This window comes from Paramacrobiotus metropolitanus, unplaced genomic scaffold, assembly GCF_019649055.1.
Source record: "Paramacrobiotus metropolitanus isolate TYO unplaced genomic scaffold, Prichtersi_v1.0 Parri_scaffold0000060, whole genome shotgun sequence".
NCBI classification, from domain to species: domain Eukaryota; kingdom Metazoa; phylum Tardigrada; class Eutardigrada; order Parachela; family Macrobiotidae; genus Paramacrobiotus; species Paramacrobiotus metropolitanus.
Window position 1 is genome coordinate 479,178 of NW_026570280.1, and position 14,575 is coordinate 493,752.

Genomic DNA, 14,575 nt, shown 5'->3' on the forward strand with positions numbered 1-14,575 from the left:
GTGCTGTGTACCGGGCCAAAATCCCTTAAAAACAACGCAAAAAAGTTTTTGGGAGTGCGCGACAGCGAAAGTTTCCGTGGATGTATATACATTTGGTGCTGTGTACCGGGGCCAAATCCCCATAAAACAACGCAAAAGTTTTGGGAGTGCGACAGCAAAGTTTCGTGGATGTATATACATTTGGTGCTGTGCCAGGCCCGATCCCCAAAACAACGCAAAAAAAGTTTTGGGAGTGCGCGACAGCGAAAGTTTCCGTGGATGTATACATTTGGTGCTGTGTACCGGGCCAAATCCCTTAAAACAACGCAAAAAAGTTTTGGGAGTGCGCGACAGCAGGATTTCAAATGGATGTATATACATTTGGTGCTGTGTACCGGCCAAATCCCTTAAAACAACGCAAAAAAGTTTTTGGGAGTGCGCGACAGCAAAAGTTTCCGTGGATGTATATACATTTGGTGCTGTGTACCGGGCCAAATCCCCATAAAACAACGCAAAAAAAGTTTTTGGGAGTGCGCGACAGCAAAGTTTCCGTGGATGTATATACATTTGGTGCTGTGTACCGGGCCAAATCCCTTAAAACAACGCAAAAAAGTGTTTGGGAGTGCGCGACAGCGAAAGTTTCCGTGGATGTATATACATTTGGTGCTGTGTACCGGGCCAAATCCCTTAAAACAACGCAAAAAAGTGTTTGGGAGTGCGCGACAGCGAAAGTTTCCGTGGATGTATATACATTTGGTGCTGTGTACCGGGCCAAATCCCTTAAAACAACGCAAAAAAGTTTTTGGGAGTGCGCGAAAGCGAAAGTTCTAGCGCATGTGCCCAGATTTGGTACTATTTACCAGCCCACTTCCCTTAAAAGAAGGTTACAACGGCGCGTTTCATCGCTCGGTCAATATCGTCCAAATCTGCAGAACGGTTACGCAAAAATCACTACCTTGAACTGTAATCAGTCGCGCCGGAGCATTATTACCGTCTGTCTGACGGCTTGTGCACCGCTCTCTGCCGGCGCTGCGTGAAGGGCCGCTGGAACTGGATCTCCGTGGTGGGGAGCGGTCTGATTCAGTGCGCTACTATCCGCGAACGACTGCAGCGTTGTGAGTGCTCCATCCGCGAACGACTGCAGCGTTGTGAGTGCTCCATCACGCCCGGCTGAGCGCCGTCATTGTCGGCGTTAAACATTTTAATCCACGCTTTATTCATTGTTGAATTACAGCAACGAGCATTCTTCATAATGTATTCTGCATAGCATTCTTCGTAGCATTCTAACGTATTCTTCACAAAATGCTGATTGCCAATCTACTTGTCAACGCAGTCACCTTAAGCGGTTCTGCTACGAGAAATGGTGGTATTATCAGCTTTCAAACTGTCAGTAAATACAGCAATCGCCGAATTGTTCTACAACCGGTACGTTATGATCTTTTATGATTCCAATTTGATTGGAGCAGGAAACAAGAAATGTTTAATGTATGGTATAACGTACTGTATAGTGGTACGATGTGTCATTGCGCGAATTCTAAACAACTACAAAATCTGTTTAGAATTCGCTCCTTAACGTACGTACTATATTTCACCCGAAAATAGTACTGTTATTTCCGGCGCGTTACGTTTTTCTATTAATCATTCAATACAGAATGCACTTATCAGTATAAACTGTACAATATGCATTTTGTAGTTAGAAAATTATTATGTTGCAATTATCGCTACACGTAAATATAAACATTGCATATAACTTATTTATTATTGTATAGAATTGTACATAATTTTATTTTTTGAATAATGTATGTTCCGTTGTTTGCTGTCCTACCTACAGGTAGTTCTCGTTACACTAGCTGTTTCCCGTACAAGAAACAGAAAAGAAAATTTAATACAAAACTGTTAAAATAAAATAAATCGACACGTTATTTACGTGAATGGTGCTGCTTCTGCGCGTACACAAGCGTGTGCTTATATAACTATATTCCCGTATGCATTTCTCGCAGCAATTTAACGAGAGCACCATGCAGCTGCGCTAATAAAATCATAAGATGCTATCGTAATAATCCAGTACAACGATTAACTCGCCAATTAAGTTGGGCATCAACCGTAATGAAACAGCAACGCAGTTTTTACCGCATAATAATAAATCAACTATTTTCAACAGATTAAGCCTCAATATTGCACATGTGAAGCAGCTTGTACCGGAATACTATGCCGTGCAGTACGAGTATATATTATTCGGGCAGCCAGCCGCCACGTGGCCATAATTCTTATTTACAGATACGTTTGCCTACAGTACTTATTTTCTACCAGGTTGAAATCGTTCAATGCCGAATTGTCCACATGGGACTGATAGATTAACGCAACTTCCGGTCGCCAATCAGTCAGCCATCGGATAGCAACTTAAGTAAGCAATTCACTGAACTGGAGCTGACAAAATGTTGTCTGCAAGGGTCTTTTGCGCACGATGTTTCCCAGCATTAATGCAGCGTGACCAACTGATCATTATCGGACGAGCAAAGCATTTTATAATTAATACTGATCTACCTGTGTGTAACGATTTCATGCAACATATATTTACAAACCGTCGCATTTAATAATATATTGTTGTATAATGCATTTGCGGGTATATATATATTATATTTTACGTGTACACCTATTTTACGTGTATTATATTAAATAATTTTACGTTTATCGTTACATTTACGTGTATTATTATAGAGAACTATGATTAATACTTGCAGTATTTAAACATTACCCATACGCTAGGAATATGTGAGTTATATCACAGTTAAAGGAAAACATACTTCTGACGTGTATGAGTAATTATAACTGGTTCTTGTTGATAGATATGTTATTACTTCCGTGATCGAGGAAACTGTACCTGCAGAAACGGCGGTAACTCGTTTGCACATACAATGACAAGCCTTCCTTATATCCGTTTCGGTAAAGCGAACGGCTCGCAAAACTTCTTATCGGTCCCGTTTTATGTACGCACTCACGATTATACCGCATGACTGACTGTAAGTGGCTTACAGTAAGTAAAGAAACATCTCAAAACCTCTCCGCGAATTATGTTAGCGGCGAGCCGGCGATAGCAGTGACTTGATCCTGACCATAACCGAAACCGATACTTCCGTTGGCTCGCCGTCTCTTCGAGGCTGGATTCCATGGCACACGACATCGATTCATTAAGGCGCCATCCGACCGCTGCCAGGGAAGCAGTAGCCAACGCGATGCATTCGGTCCAGTAGTTACTCATCCGTGTTTCTCCAAACCCCATCCACAAACGGTGCACATCAACCGACTGCACCGTGTCTGGTTGGGGCATGCCGAAACGCTGGTAAATTTTTAGCTCCCTGTGGCATTCGCGCGCGCCGGCGCGGCAACAAGTACAAGGTCATAGCAGTGTCTAGTTTACTAGAGCGCGTGATCGGTTTTATAATGCGGGTATGAGAAATGTTTGATGGTAGGCACTGAATGTACGACGCAGTACGAGTCGATGAAAACCACACTGTCGGCGAGAAATTCGCATTGATCGTTTCACTCGCGCAGACGCTTTGGTTGCACCAAGGCATCACACACACACACGTAGTGTATGATTTGCCAGGGTTGCACCGCTGTTATTTACCAGACTAAATTATGTACTCCAGGGTAGCCATTACAAATTAGCCTTTAGTACTTTCTGTCTGCCAGCTAAAACCGTTCACCGCGTACGTGTCTGCTTCGGCGAAGCGGTACCCCGGCGCACCAGTCGGTCAAGCGCAGCACTAAATAATTTGTATAACAATTTAGTTTACTTGTGAACTTATTTCCCTGAACAATGCAGAAGAAACAGGATGCCGAATCGTAAAGTTTACAATATTAAAGCTAACTGCTAATTTGTAACAAAACCTTGAATAAGTATTTAGCCAGTATTGACGCGGCGTATCGATAGTTGTTTTCTGTATAAAATGTTTTAATTATCTGTATTGTGTATCAGCGTATGCATATCAGTGTTTTTGATCTAAATATACTCATACAACGTTATACTGGTAACGTTTGTATAAGCAGATATATCATCGATACAGTACTTTGACGGTGCATTCACCAGCTAAAAACTACCAGGCTTAGCACCCTCAGCGCAGCGGTACACCAGTCAAAGGTCAATTAGCCAAAACCGAATAAGAAGATTGCAGAAAGCGATTTCAAAGTATAGACAACGACACGCAAGCGTTGGCACAACAAGCATTACTTAATGGAATGTCACAAGTTGGTACTTTTCCACTACGAGTACGCTATAGATAAAATTCTGCCCGCTATAAAGGGAGTCGAGATAGATTTGGTATCGACATATTCTAATACACACCTAGCTACAAATTACGATTATCTTATCTTACAGTATGATTCTCTTGAAATCCCGGGTAAATTTTATTGCTGATCCGCCGATAGTGCCACATCGTTGGCTAGCGGAAGCTGCTGTTAAACGGATGCGCCCGTATTTCGGCATTCCCCATCCCATCATGCGACATTCACATGACTGTCGCTGTCTGGATGGGGTTTGCAGTAATAGGGCTGCGTGTGGTAAGATATCTTCAACTACCCAGCCGAAGACATCGGAATTTTCTACCACATTGCTTCGTTGGAATTTACGGGACACATCTCTTTCCGGCATGCCAAATCTATGGTAGCTTTGAAATTTAATTGTATCTTTCGTTCGTCCGTTCTCAAAGTAAAACTTTGTAAACAGTTTAATTTCCGAAAGCTGGTTTTTACGAGAAACCATGGTGAACATTTTTATGTTGCGATTGTTCTTAAAAAATCTAACACAACAACGAATGACTAATTTCGCGAAAATTTATTTCAGCGAGATAACCGCGTCCTTTGCCAGCGAATGGTGTGCGGTAGAATCGCGGAATTATTGAACAGTATTTTTTTTGAATCATGCAGCGTATGCTTGTATTGAATGTGAGCCGAATTTCCATATGGACGTTTTCTGAATGCACAGTACTCAGGTGTTCGGCAGATACTGTTTTCTTCAATACCGCCGCTATAATCGGAGCAGTGTTGCTGGTAAATTGTTATACGTAATTGTTATTATTGCTGCTGTTACTGTTATACGTTCGCGGTACATGTATGCGGCATATTGAGACAAACGTGATTAGCTGGAAAAAAACTTTATAAAACAGGTATTTTTGTAGTATATCGTAGAATTACATACAGATAGTTGCTAAAAAGACTAACCGGTGGCAACTTCCGCTGGCCTTACGTTCTTGATACCCGAGCAGAACTTATATTACCATGTTGCACATAGGCACATTCTGTGCTGCCCATAGGTACCTGTATATATGCTGAACGTACGATCGTAATTCAAACTTTAATAGGGAATTTTAGATTTCACATGGTTCAGGCTCCGTCCACTAGAAACTACTGCTTCACATAAACAGTATGTTACCCTCCACGTTCACATCCTCTGTAAATCGGTGCAGAGCTTCCAGAAAGAAGGCACAGCACAATGCATCACCGAAAAGCCGCTTTGATCAGTGCTTTTGCTTTTCAGGCATCTATTTATTCTATTTTGGCAATCTGGCCCAGCCAAATGTATCTTTCTCCGACGTTTTCCGGGCTCCAAGAATTATTTATTTGCAAATCTTGGATCGGTACGAAAAACTATTGTATATAATATGGGTAAAAAAACGAAGAACAGATAACTCTACCCTATCGCTTTTACGGTTTCAAAACCGCTGCCGAAACGATGCCAGATAAATTTGTACAAATAAAATCAGTTAGTGAAAAAAGGTTGATTATTTTCCCCCGAATCCTGTATTTCAGCAAAAACATTCCATATTCAACAAATTATGCCGCAATTGCAAGCACCTATGTCCTTTTGCGTACAGAGTACAAGAGATCCTCTAACGTGTGTACACTGTATACTGACATTTAATGTACGGTACATGTACAGTCGGTAGCACTGGTACATATAAGGGACAAAACCAGGCATCTTCCACTGTTCCCCTGTACTGTACTGCTGCCGTCACCCGCCTGGAGTGTGACGTTACGACACTACATATGGTTAAATCTGGCGCGGTATGTAAGCGCCATGTTCAGCCACAACGTCAAACACCAGTCGGATGACGGCAGCAGGTACAGCGGAACGGTGGAAAATGCCTGGTTTTGCCCCCTGTATACCACTTGCAACCGATTTTGATTTTGAGTTCTGCGTTTGAACAAGAAAACAAACGCAACTGTATTAAAACTGACCATGGTTTTCAGATTATCAAAAATATAACATATAAATTCAGGACCGATGTATCACCGGCCACGCAAAGCGGAGAACTTCAAGTGGATGAGTTTGCATTCTGTGGATGTCAATATCATAAATAGGTTTTTGCCGGCTGAGCCCACTTAAAAACACACTTGCCCAGCCATGAGTTATTCACAGAAAGCTTCGTTTTATTGTTTCCACTTGTTAGGTGGTGTTGCAGTTTCTGCTGAGTTGCAGTCCACACGGTGCACGCCTTTTTTTTAATCTGCACGTAAGTTACTCAACATTCTCGTTAGCACTATTCATTCTGGCTGGCGTTTATAAACATGAGTGTCCATACATAAAATGTTTTTCATAAACAGCTACAAGTATAATATTCCCGTTGTGATATGCTGCTGTTTTGTTCAGTTATATAGTTCCGCAAACTGTCTAGTGACAGGAAACGATATCCATGCGGATCTCGCGAAATCGCTCGGGCACGCAGGTATAACTTATTCACGGCATTATCAACAGCCGAGTTTAATGCGGCATTTACTCCGCTAAAAATCTAAATTACTTGGTTTGCGATTGTACGCGCAAACATTTACGTATTATTGTTATCTGTACAAAGAACTTCCGAAAGACAAACATCCCACGTATGTAACAGTACTTGTTTTTAAAAGGTGCACCAAGACTTCCACAAGAGATCTCAAGTGACACTCCCATTTCTACTTCCCAAACGGGGAGCCGTATTCTCAAAGATACAAAACAAGCATCACCACGGCAAACTACAGTAGTGGATTCGGGACCGGAGGCGTTCGCGCAATCGCTGTTCGACGTTGATTTCGGGAGCCGGTTGTCTATTGAAAGTTGGTGCTCCCTTTTACGTATAGTAGCTGCATTACCAAGGAAGTGGATTTAAGTGCAACAACTGTACGTCCACACATTCCTAATTGTTTAGAATTAGCGGATATAATGCAACACTTGGAAATCGGTAACGTCACAAACTGGAAGCAGGCTAAAGAGAATGATAGAAAAAGCCGTTCCACGAGGCAAAACAGGCCATTGCAAAAATCTGCTAACGGATCCTGTTGGGCGCTGGATGAGCTGCTAGACATTTTCACAATTAAACAGTCGACTCTTACGAAATCCGAATTCCAACGTCTTTGTCCCGCTCTCATACAGCAGACATATTCTGGAGTGTGCCAAATGGCTACGGAGCTAAATACTACGGAAAACGAAATTTCCAGAATAACAGATGCAGAAAGTAAGTAGAGAATCCCTCTAAAACGCGTCCGCGGCACAATCATTGTAATACTTTCGCTCGAAGTTCTTATTATAAGTTTACGAATGTATCAAAACCGGATGATAAGTTGATAACCATGGTAAGTATCAGTAATTATTTGGAAAACAACCTTTTTGCAGAGTATGGATATGGCACCGCTGCCGTTGTGATCGTCAGCCTGCTGTCGGTTGCGGGCATTTGTCTCATCCCGTTGCTGAAGAGACAGATTTATTATTACGCTATTCAAGGCTTCATTGCTTTAGGAGCCGGCACTTTGTGCGGGGACGCGGTGCTGCACTTGTTGCCACAGGTAAACACAATTTTACCTTTTTTAAAGCCAAGCAGAATCTTTCCAGGTTTAAAATCTTAAATATTAAATATTAACATTTACGGTATTAAATCTCGAAGAAAATTAAAGTGCCCGAAATCACAAGCCAAGGCGGCGTTAATAAGTTAATAATAAGTAGAAATAGTTCTGCTGCGCTTGTTAACCGTTCCATAAAGGACGTATGAATGTGATTGCTGTTGTCGGCAAATCTTAGCGCACAGCAACCAAACAATTTTGCGTTGTTTGGTTGCTGTGCGCTACGATTTGCCGACAACGATCTAGAAATGCGCGGTAACTTTGTACATATGAGTACCTTTAACCTACCAAAGTCAGGTACCCAAAGGAGTGCGAATATCAAATTGAAAATTTGCAGTTCATAGTAAAATAATTCAATTAAGAAAAATTAATTTTTTGGGAATTTTCGTGACCATAGGTCAAGCAGGGCGATAGCCTGCCAAACTGACAGGGATGGGCATCCTGCCATTTGGCAGGTCACACGCCGAAATTTGCAGAAAATTATTGGAAGATGGCACTGAGGACCACGACCACTTAAACAAACCGTTCTGAAAACCCTACATTTCTTAGACGCTAATGCGGTCATCGAGATGACCAGTGGTCAGTAACGCAGAAAATTGTGAAAACATACATTTTTTGGCGGCTAATTGTTAGAAAAGGTACGGTGTCTACTTTGTTTACATGGAGAACCGTTTAGAATGATATTAAGTCAGAAAAAAGAGCAACAAAATGCATCCTTTTCAGTGAATTTGCGGTGTGTCGCTTAAACCCGTGTTTGCTTGCGTATTGAGAACTTGTGCTTCTCTTTGTACGTTGTTGCCGCTTACTTTTGGCGCTGACTAAGCTGAGTTTTGATGGACTTTTAAGTTTTAAGTGAGTAAAGGGCACATCAGTAACATTCTACGCATTTTACAAGCATTCTTTGAGCCGAAAACCAGAGCGAAAATTCGCACAGCACTACTAACAGTGAATGGAGTACAGCACGTTGGCACTGGATAATTCATTTCCGCATGGTCATTTCCGCTTCCTTCCGCTATAGCTCGGCAACTCCACAAAACTGATACGCAGGCAGCATGCAGTAACTAAGTGTAATTTCAAATAGCTGTGTAACTACCTTTCCGTCATATACCGGGCTAGGCAAAGCGCGCATTTCATTCGCTTTCTGTATGCAAATTAGGAACAGTCTATAAAATTTCAATGCCAAAACGCAAAAAATTTCTTATTTCTCAGTAATTCGCGTTAGTTTTTATAGTTTACACTTTATTCATATATAGTTGCACAAGTTTTACCACCCAAAAAAGTGAATTTTTAAAAGGTTTTTTTGTTTTCTGACCACTGGTCATTTGGATGACCATCGAAACGCTAAGGCTTATACTACTCTTTTTCTCGATTTTCTGATTCCATGTTTGGTTTTTTATTATGTTTCTATGATTTTATGTAGAATTTGTAAAATTTATTGTTAAAGTGGCACCGTGCCCATCCCTGTCAAACGTGGCAGGAAATTTTTAAATGACCATCTTTGTCCACTGTCCAGCTATTTTGCAGACCATGAAATACTTTTGCAATGTCTGCCACAGGGCTGGCTTAGATAAATTATATGTGAATTATCGGTTGCTGGGGTGGCCGTATGTACAGCCAAGACCTCCGCGAACCCCAAAGGTGCCATTTTGGTGATATTCGGCCACTTGCTGCGTGCCCCAGCCATACTGCATCTGATGGCAAAATTTTTAAAAGGGCCTACAACATCCCTACTCTGGAATAAAATCACTAACTACGAGGTTTCTGCGTTGTGGGTTGCTACAGGAATTAAGTCCGCCACCCTGCCATTTGACAGGGATGGTCGGGAACGGTTTTGTAGGCTTTACGCAACATGGTTTTGTAGGCTTTACGCAACCGACAGGACCACGGATCCGCATCCAGTCATGTAAAGTCCGATGATGATGTCTCCGACAGTAGTATATCCGTATGGAGAGGTGTTGCCTGTCTTGGAGCCATCTACGTCTTTTTCCTTTGGGAAATGTCGCTGCATTATTTCATCAGCCGCAGAAGAGGTCACAGAACGTCAGGCGCACAAGATCCAACAGTGGCTAATGGGAAGGAACTGCAGCATGACCATTCGCACGTACCGGATCCAAGTACTTTTGCAAAGACTAACAAGAAGCCCAGCGAAAATTCTGCCGCGCAAACGGAACTGCAATCATCGCAATCTTCTAACGGAGAACCAGGCACACGTACAACCGAACAGCACAGGGAGCATACCCATAACCAGCACAGATTTATGGGTACGTACTTCCCATTTTTTTTTAAAATTCAATACAATATTATGTGCACTCAAAACGCGACACTTCGAGCGATGACAAGAGCAGTACACGGAAGGTATGTCGAGCGATATCAAATTCCCGTTGTAAGGGCACAGCCTAGCGGGTTACATATGTTCGTAACTTCGGGGACAGGATATTTTAGGGATCACTCCCTTGGCATGGATGATTTTATTGGGAGACTGCATTCATAATTTCGGCGATGGCCTGACCATTGCCGCTGCGTTCTCCTTGGATGTCCGTTCAGGAATCTCCACTTCCATCGCCATTTTCTGCCACGAGGTTCCTCATGAACTAGGTAGATAGAGCGCAGTCTTTTTGCAGTGCAATTTGTAGTTGCGATTATTCCTTTTGTACATCCTTGCTGCTGTAAATAATCAAGACCAAAAACTCGGATGCCCAAAAAAATTCTGCTACGTTCAAACTGAACCTCTTCTGTTCAAATTTGTCCCCGTCCGTTTATTCAGCTTTCAAAAGAAATGGTCACCAGCTGTCTTAATAAAAAAGATTGATTAATCAGCTGAACGAACCTTCAAATCGCCGGAAGTGCCACCAAATCTTTATTTCAAAACTCCCGTAACGAAGCCGAAAGTTGTTTGCGTTCCGAACAGCTGCTTAATCTAAAAAGTAAAAGTTTTTCAACAAACTTTGGGCTACAGAGTACATTAGCCTACATACGAGTGTACTACCTACTACCTCGTGTAACGTAGTGCTAAGCAATTTCAAGCAATATACGAGTATCAGTACAGCTACAGCATGACATATTTACTAATATGCAACAGCCATTCAAGCTGTAATACTAACTGGAAACGCGAGTTTACGTACTACATCTGTTAAAGTCTTGCTGCGTTGCATAAAAGATGAACATAATATTATTGTGATAACAACCTTTATTTGCTTACCCAGATGATCTCTCCTTATCGTCTGGTGCTGACAACTTTTTTCAGGTGATTTCGCGATCTTGCTCAATACCGGAATGTCCTTCAAACTGGCTTTAGTGCTAAATTTGGTCTCTGCCGTAACTTGTTTAATTGGGTTCTATATTGGAATTCCAGTAGCATCATACGATTCGGCCAGACAGTGGATTTTCGTTATCGCTGCCGGAATGTTCCTCTATGTCGCATTGGCCGATATGGTACAGAGCAACATGCAACACAAAATTTCTGTTATGTTGTAAGAGCTTGCAAATGATGCAATATGCAGATGAATCCGAATTTTCTTTGGTGACAGTCTTTGTGCGGGCGCTATAATGTATATATTTTTAGCTTCCGGAGCTCAAACACGGTGCCAGCAATATTCCAATACTGGTAGCGCAAAATCTTGGATTAATTGTTGGCGCGGGAATTATGACAGTTATGGCCCTTTACGAAGAATCCATACAAATATGATTTTGGCGGGAAATGGCGAACCGAGAGAAGCCCTCAGCCTTGAATCTTCAGCCGTTTTTCTAGATTTGAATTCGCAATTTTGTGTTGTGTCGTTGTCAAACTGCCGGTACTGACTATGAGAAGATCAAGCATCAATCAGTGTTTTTGCATGAATGAACTGTCAATCAAAGTGTTAATTGACGATAAAAATTAATAATGTTAAATGCGTCAACGGTATCCGGTCGCCCTCGGTGCCGCTACATCAACCGCTCAAACGGGACCGCAGACATTACGTAACAGCCTATTCTGCAAACGAGCACGTCAGCCAGTATTCGCTTTCGTCTGTCCGATTTTCAATTCCATGCTGCCAGCGTTTCGTGGGCTTCGTTCGGATTTCTCCGTATCCATAATGACATTACTGTTAAACCACCAGAGGTTGCCAAATTGTTCATGGATGCCGAAAAACGCGAAGTTGTCAAGTAAAGGCATCTGTTTGCTTGAAGTTTGCTTTCAACTTGGATTTTAACCTATTTGTTAGAATTGGCGTTGCTCTTCGATTTGGGCTGCCCGTTGTGGAGGAGCATGACTGCGTAAACTGTGGAAGCCGAGTAGAAGCGAACGGCCACCACGGTTTGTCTTGCCCAAGCAGTAAAGGCAGATGGTCGCGACATGTTGAGCTGAACAATGAGGTGAAGCGCGGTTTAGAGCTCGCGGGCTATCCCTGCCAAAGCGAACCGGCTGGACTGTCTGACGGACACGGGAAGCGGCCGGACGGTATGACCCTGATTTCCGTGCGCGATGGTAAGGCCATGGCACGGTATAAAAGAGAAAAATCTCTGGTAGCGAATGATGCTGAACGTAGCATGTACAAAAATTCAGTACTTTTCGGCATGTTTTCTTCAAAGGCATCAAGTTGTAATTAAGGGCGTAAACGTGTGGCACGGCCTACAGCCTCAACCGTTTGGAATTTTTCAAAACGGATTGCACATTCTCTTGTTAGTTTTTTATGCTCTCCATGCTCGTTATCGGTTTGATAGGAAATTATGATTTTTGCATAAGTCAAATTATGAATATGAGTGAACCTCATATAAGTCGTAGCAGCCGTCGGAGTGAGTGCCGTTGTAGGGCGCAGACAGACTGTCGCTAGCGCGCTGCCTGCCTGGCCTCTATGTGTACATGTCCGATTCAAACCACATTTCTACTACTTTACTCGACTCAGATGTTTTTTGGAGTTCCAAAAAATAAATTGCGGATTCAGAATCAGCTTAAAATTTCACTATTGCTTTCTGTCTGGGAAAAGTTTGTAGCCCCTATGGATCATCAGAAAACCACTGCCACACGTTTTCAACTTGATGGCCGTTTCGCCCATTGTATTTCTTTTGTCTTTCAAGAAATGTTAATGAGGTGTGACGGCAAAAAAAGTACTGAATTTTCCTACAATGTCTTGCGCTACCAGAGAAATCCTGTATACCGTGGCCGTGGTATGGGATGCAACTTGCTGGGATACTGTGGCCGTGTCTCATGTACATGCCAGCTCGCTGAAAGCCGGGAGTGTCGCGCAACTGGCCGAAAACAGCAAGCGGCGGAAGTACGCTTTCGTCGAAAGCATACCGATATGTGCATTGGCTGTTGCCTATCAAAATATACATATTTGTTTATGTAGCGACATTTATATCAGTTTGCTAACTGTGTTTATCCATCGAAGTAATCGAACCCATCATATGTAGCCGGAAGTTAGCCGTTTTTTACGTAATAACGGCAAGAAGGAAATTGAAAAACGGAAACACTGGAAAACTGAAAACAACTGAACCCCACGAAGTGTGAAATGCTGCTGATAGGTGGCACTATTGAAGACGCGAGGTGGCCAAGAACAGGCTGCACTCAATTGCTCCTGGCGCAATTGTTTTGCAGCCTGAAACGGTAACGTTTCTTGGTGCACCATTAACTGATGAGGCCATAACCCTCTCACTTCATCAGAAAATTGCTTCGTTGAAAATTTTTACAGAACGCTTGCAATTACTTAACGCCCATCATGGATTCTACCTGTTGCGGAACTGCCTGTCGATCCCGAAGCTCATGTACACGTTGCGTTGCAGCCCGTGTTGGAAAGTGCCGGAGCTGCTAGATGAGTTCGACTTGCACGTCAAAGATGCCCTAGAAGAAATTACCAACACCAAATTGAACAGCCTTGTATACACGCAGGCAACGCTTCCTGTTGCCAAAGGAGGTTTAGGTGTGCGACGATCGAAAGCATTGGCTCCTTCGGCCTTTTTGGCTTCCATGTTTGCAACTCGTCGGTTATCATCTCAGATCTTCAACGGGAACAGCGAACAGCTGGTCAGCGATGCGTGCGAGAACTTGAAAATTGAGTCTGCTTGTGAAGAGTTGCCATTGGATCTGGCACGTGTTCATCAATGCGTTTGAGATAACGCGGTAATACAAAAGGATGTTGACACCCTGTGGAACAACGTTGGTGACGATAAAAGAGCCGAAGCACGTCTGAGAGCAGTAAGCACGAAGTATGCCGGAGCCTGGCTTAACGCCCTACCCGCGAAAGTATTCGGCAACTTCCTGGATGATCAGACTTTCCGAATTTCTGTTGGCCTGTGGCTTGGCGCTAAGATCGTAGAGCAGCACTCGTGTGCGAGATGTGGTAAAGAGGTTGCGGAAAACGGATACCATGGGCTAGCGTGCAAGAAGTGCATCGGGAGAAGAGAACGCCATAATGGCATTAACGATATCATATTGCGAGCGCTATGTAATGCCGGCATTGAGTCATATCCGGAGCCCATTGGCTTTTTGCGTGAAAACGGAAAGCGCCCGGATGGAGCCACGCGTTGGAAGTGGTACCGCGGACAGCCGTTAGTATGGGACGTCACTTGCAGAGACACGATGGCGGATTCATACATCGACGCGACCAAAGTGTGCTGGCGCCGCCGCCGAATTGGCTTGCCGCGAGAAGAATGGAAAATACAAGTCGCTTACTGATCGCTGTAATTTCGTCCCCTTTGCATGTGAGACTTTTGGCACTTGGTGTGAGACCGGCATTGTTACGTTAAAAGA

At 43.0% G+C, this 14,575-nt stretch overlaps 1 protein-coding gene across 1 annotated transcript; it reads left to right on the forward strand.

The window, feature by feature from the left end:
* The first annotated feature begins 6,560 nt into the window (after positions 1–6,560).
* Positions 6,561–11,560, forward strand: LOC129593224 (zinc transporter ZIP6-like). The gene is given in 9 exon segments (XM_055489440.1): positions 6,561–6,704; positions 6,883–7,068; positions 7,161–7,466; positions 7,625–7,794; positions 9,710–9,949; positions 9,951–10,109; positions 10,281–10,443; positions 11,093–11,280; positions 11,411–11,560. Coding segments are annotated over 9 exon segments (1,674 nt in total). The 5' UTR covers positions 6,561–6,565; the 3' UTR covers positions 11,534–11,560.
* The last annotated feature ends 3,015 nt before the right edge of the window (positions 11,561–14,575 follow it).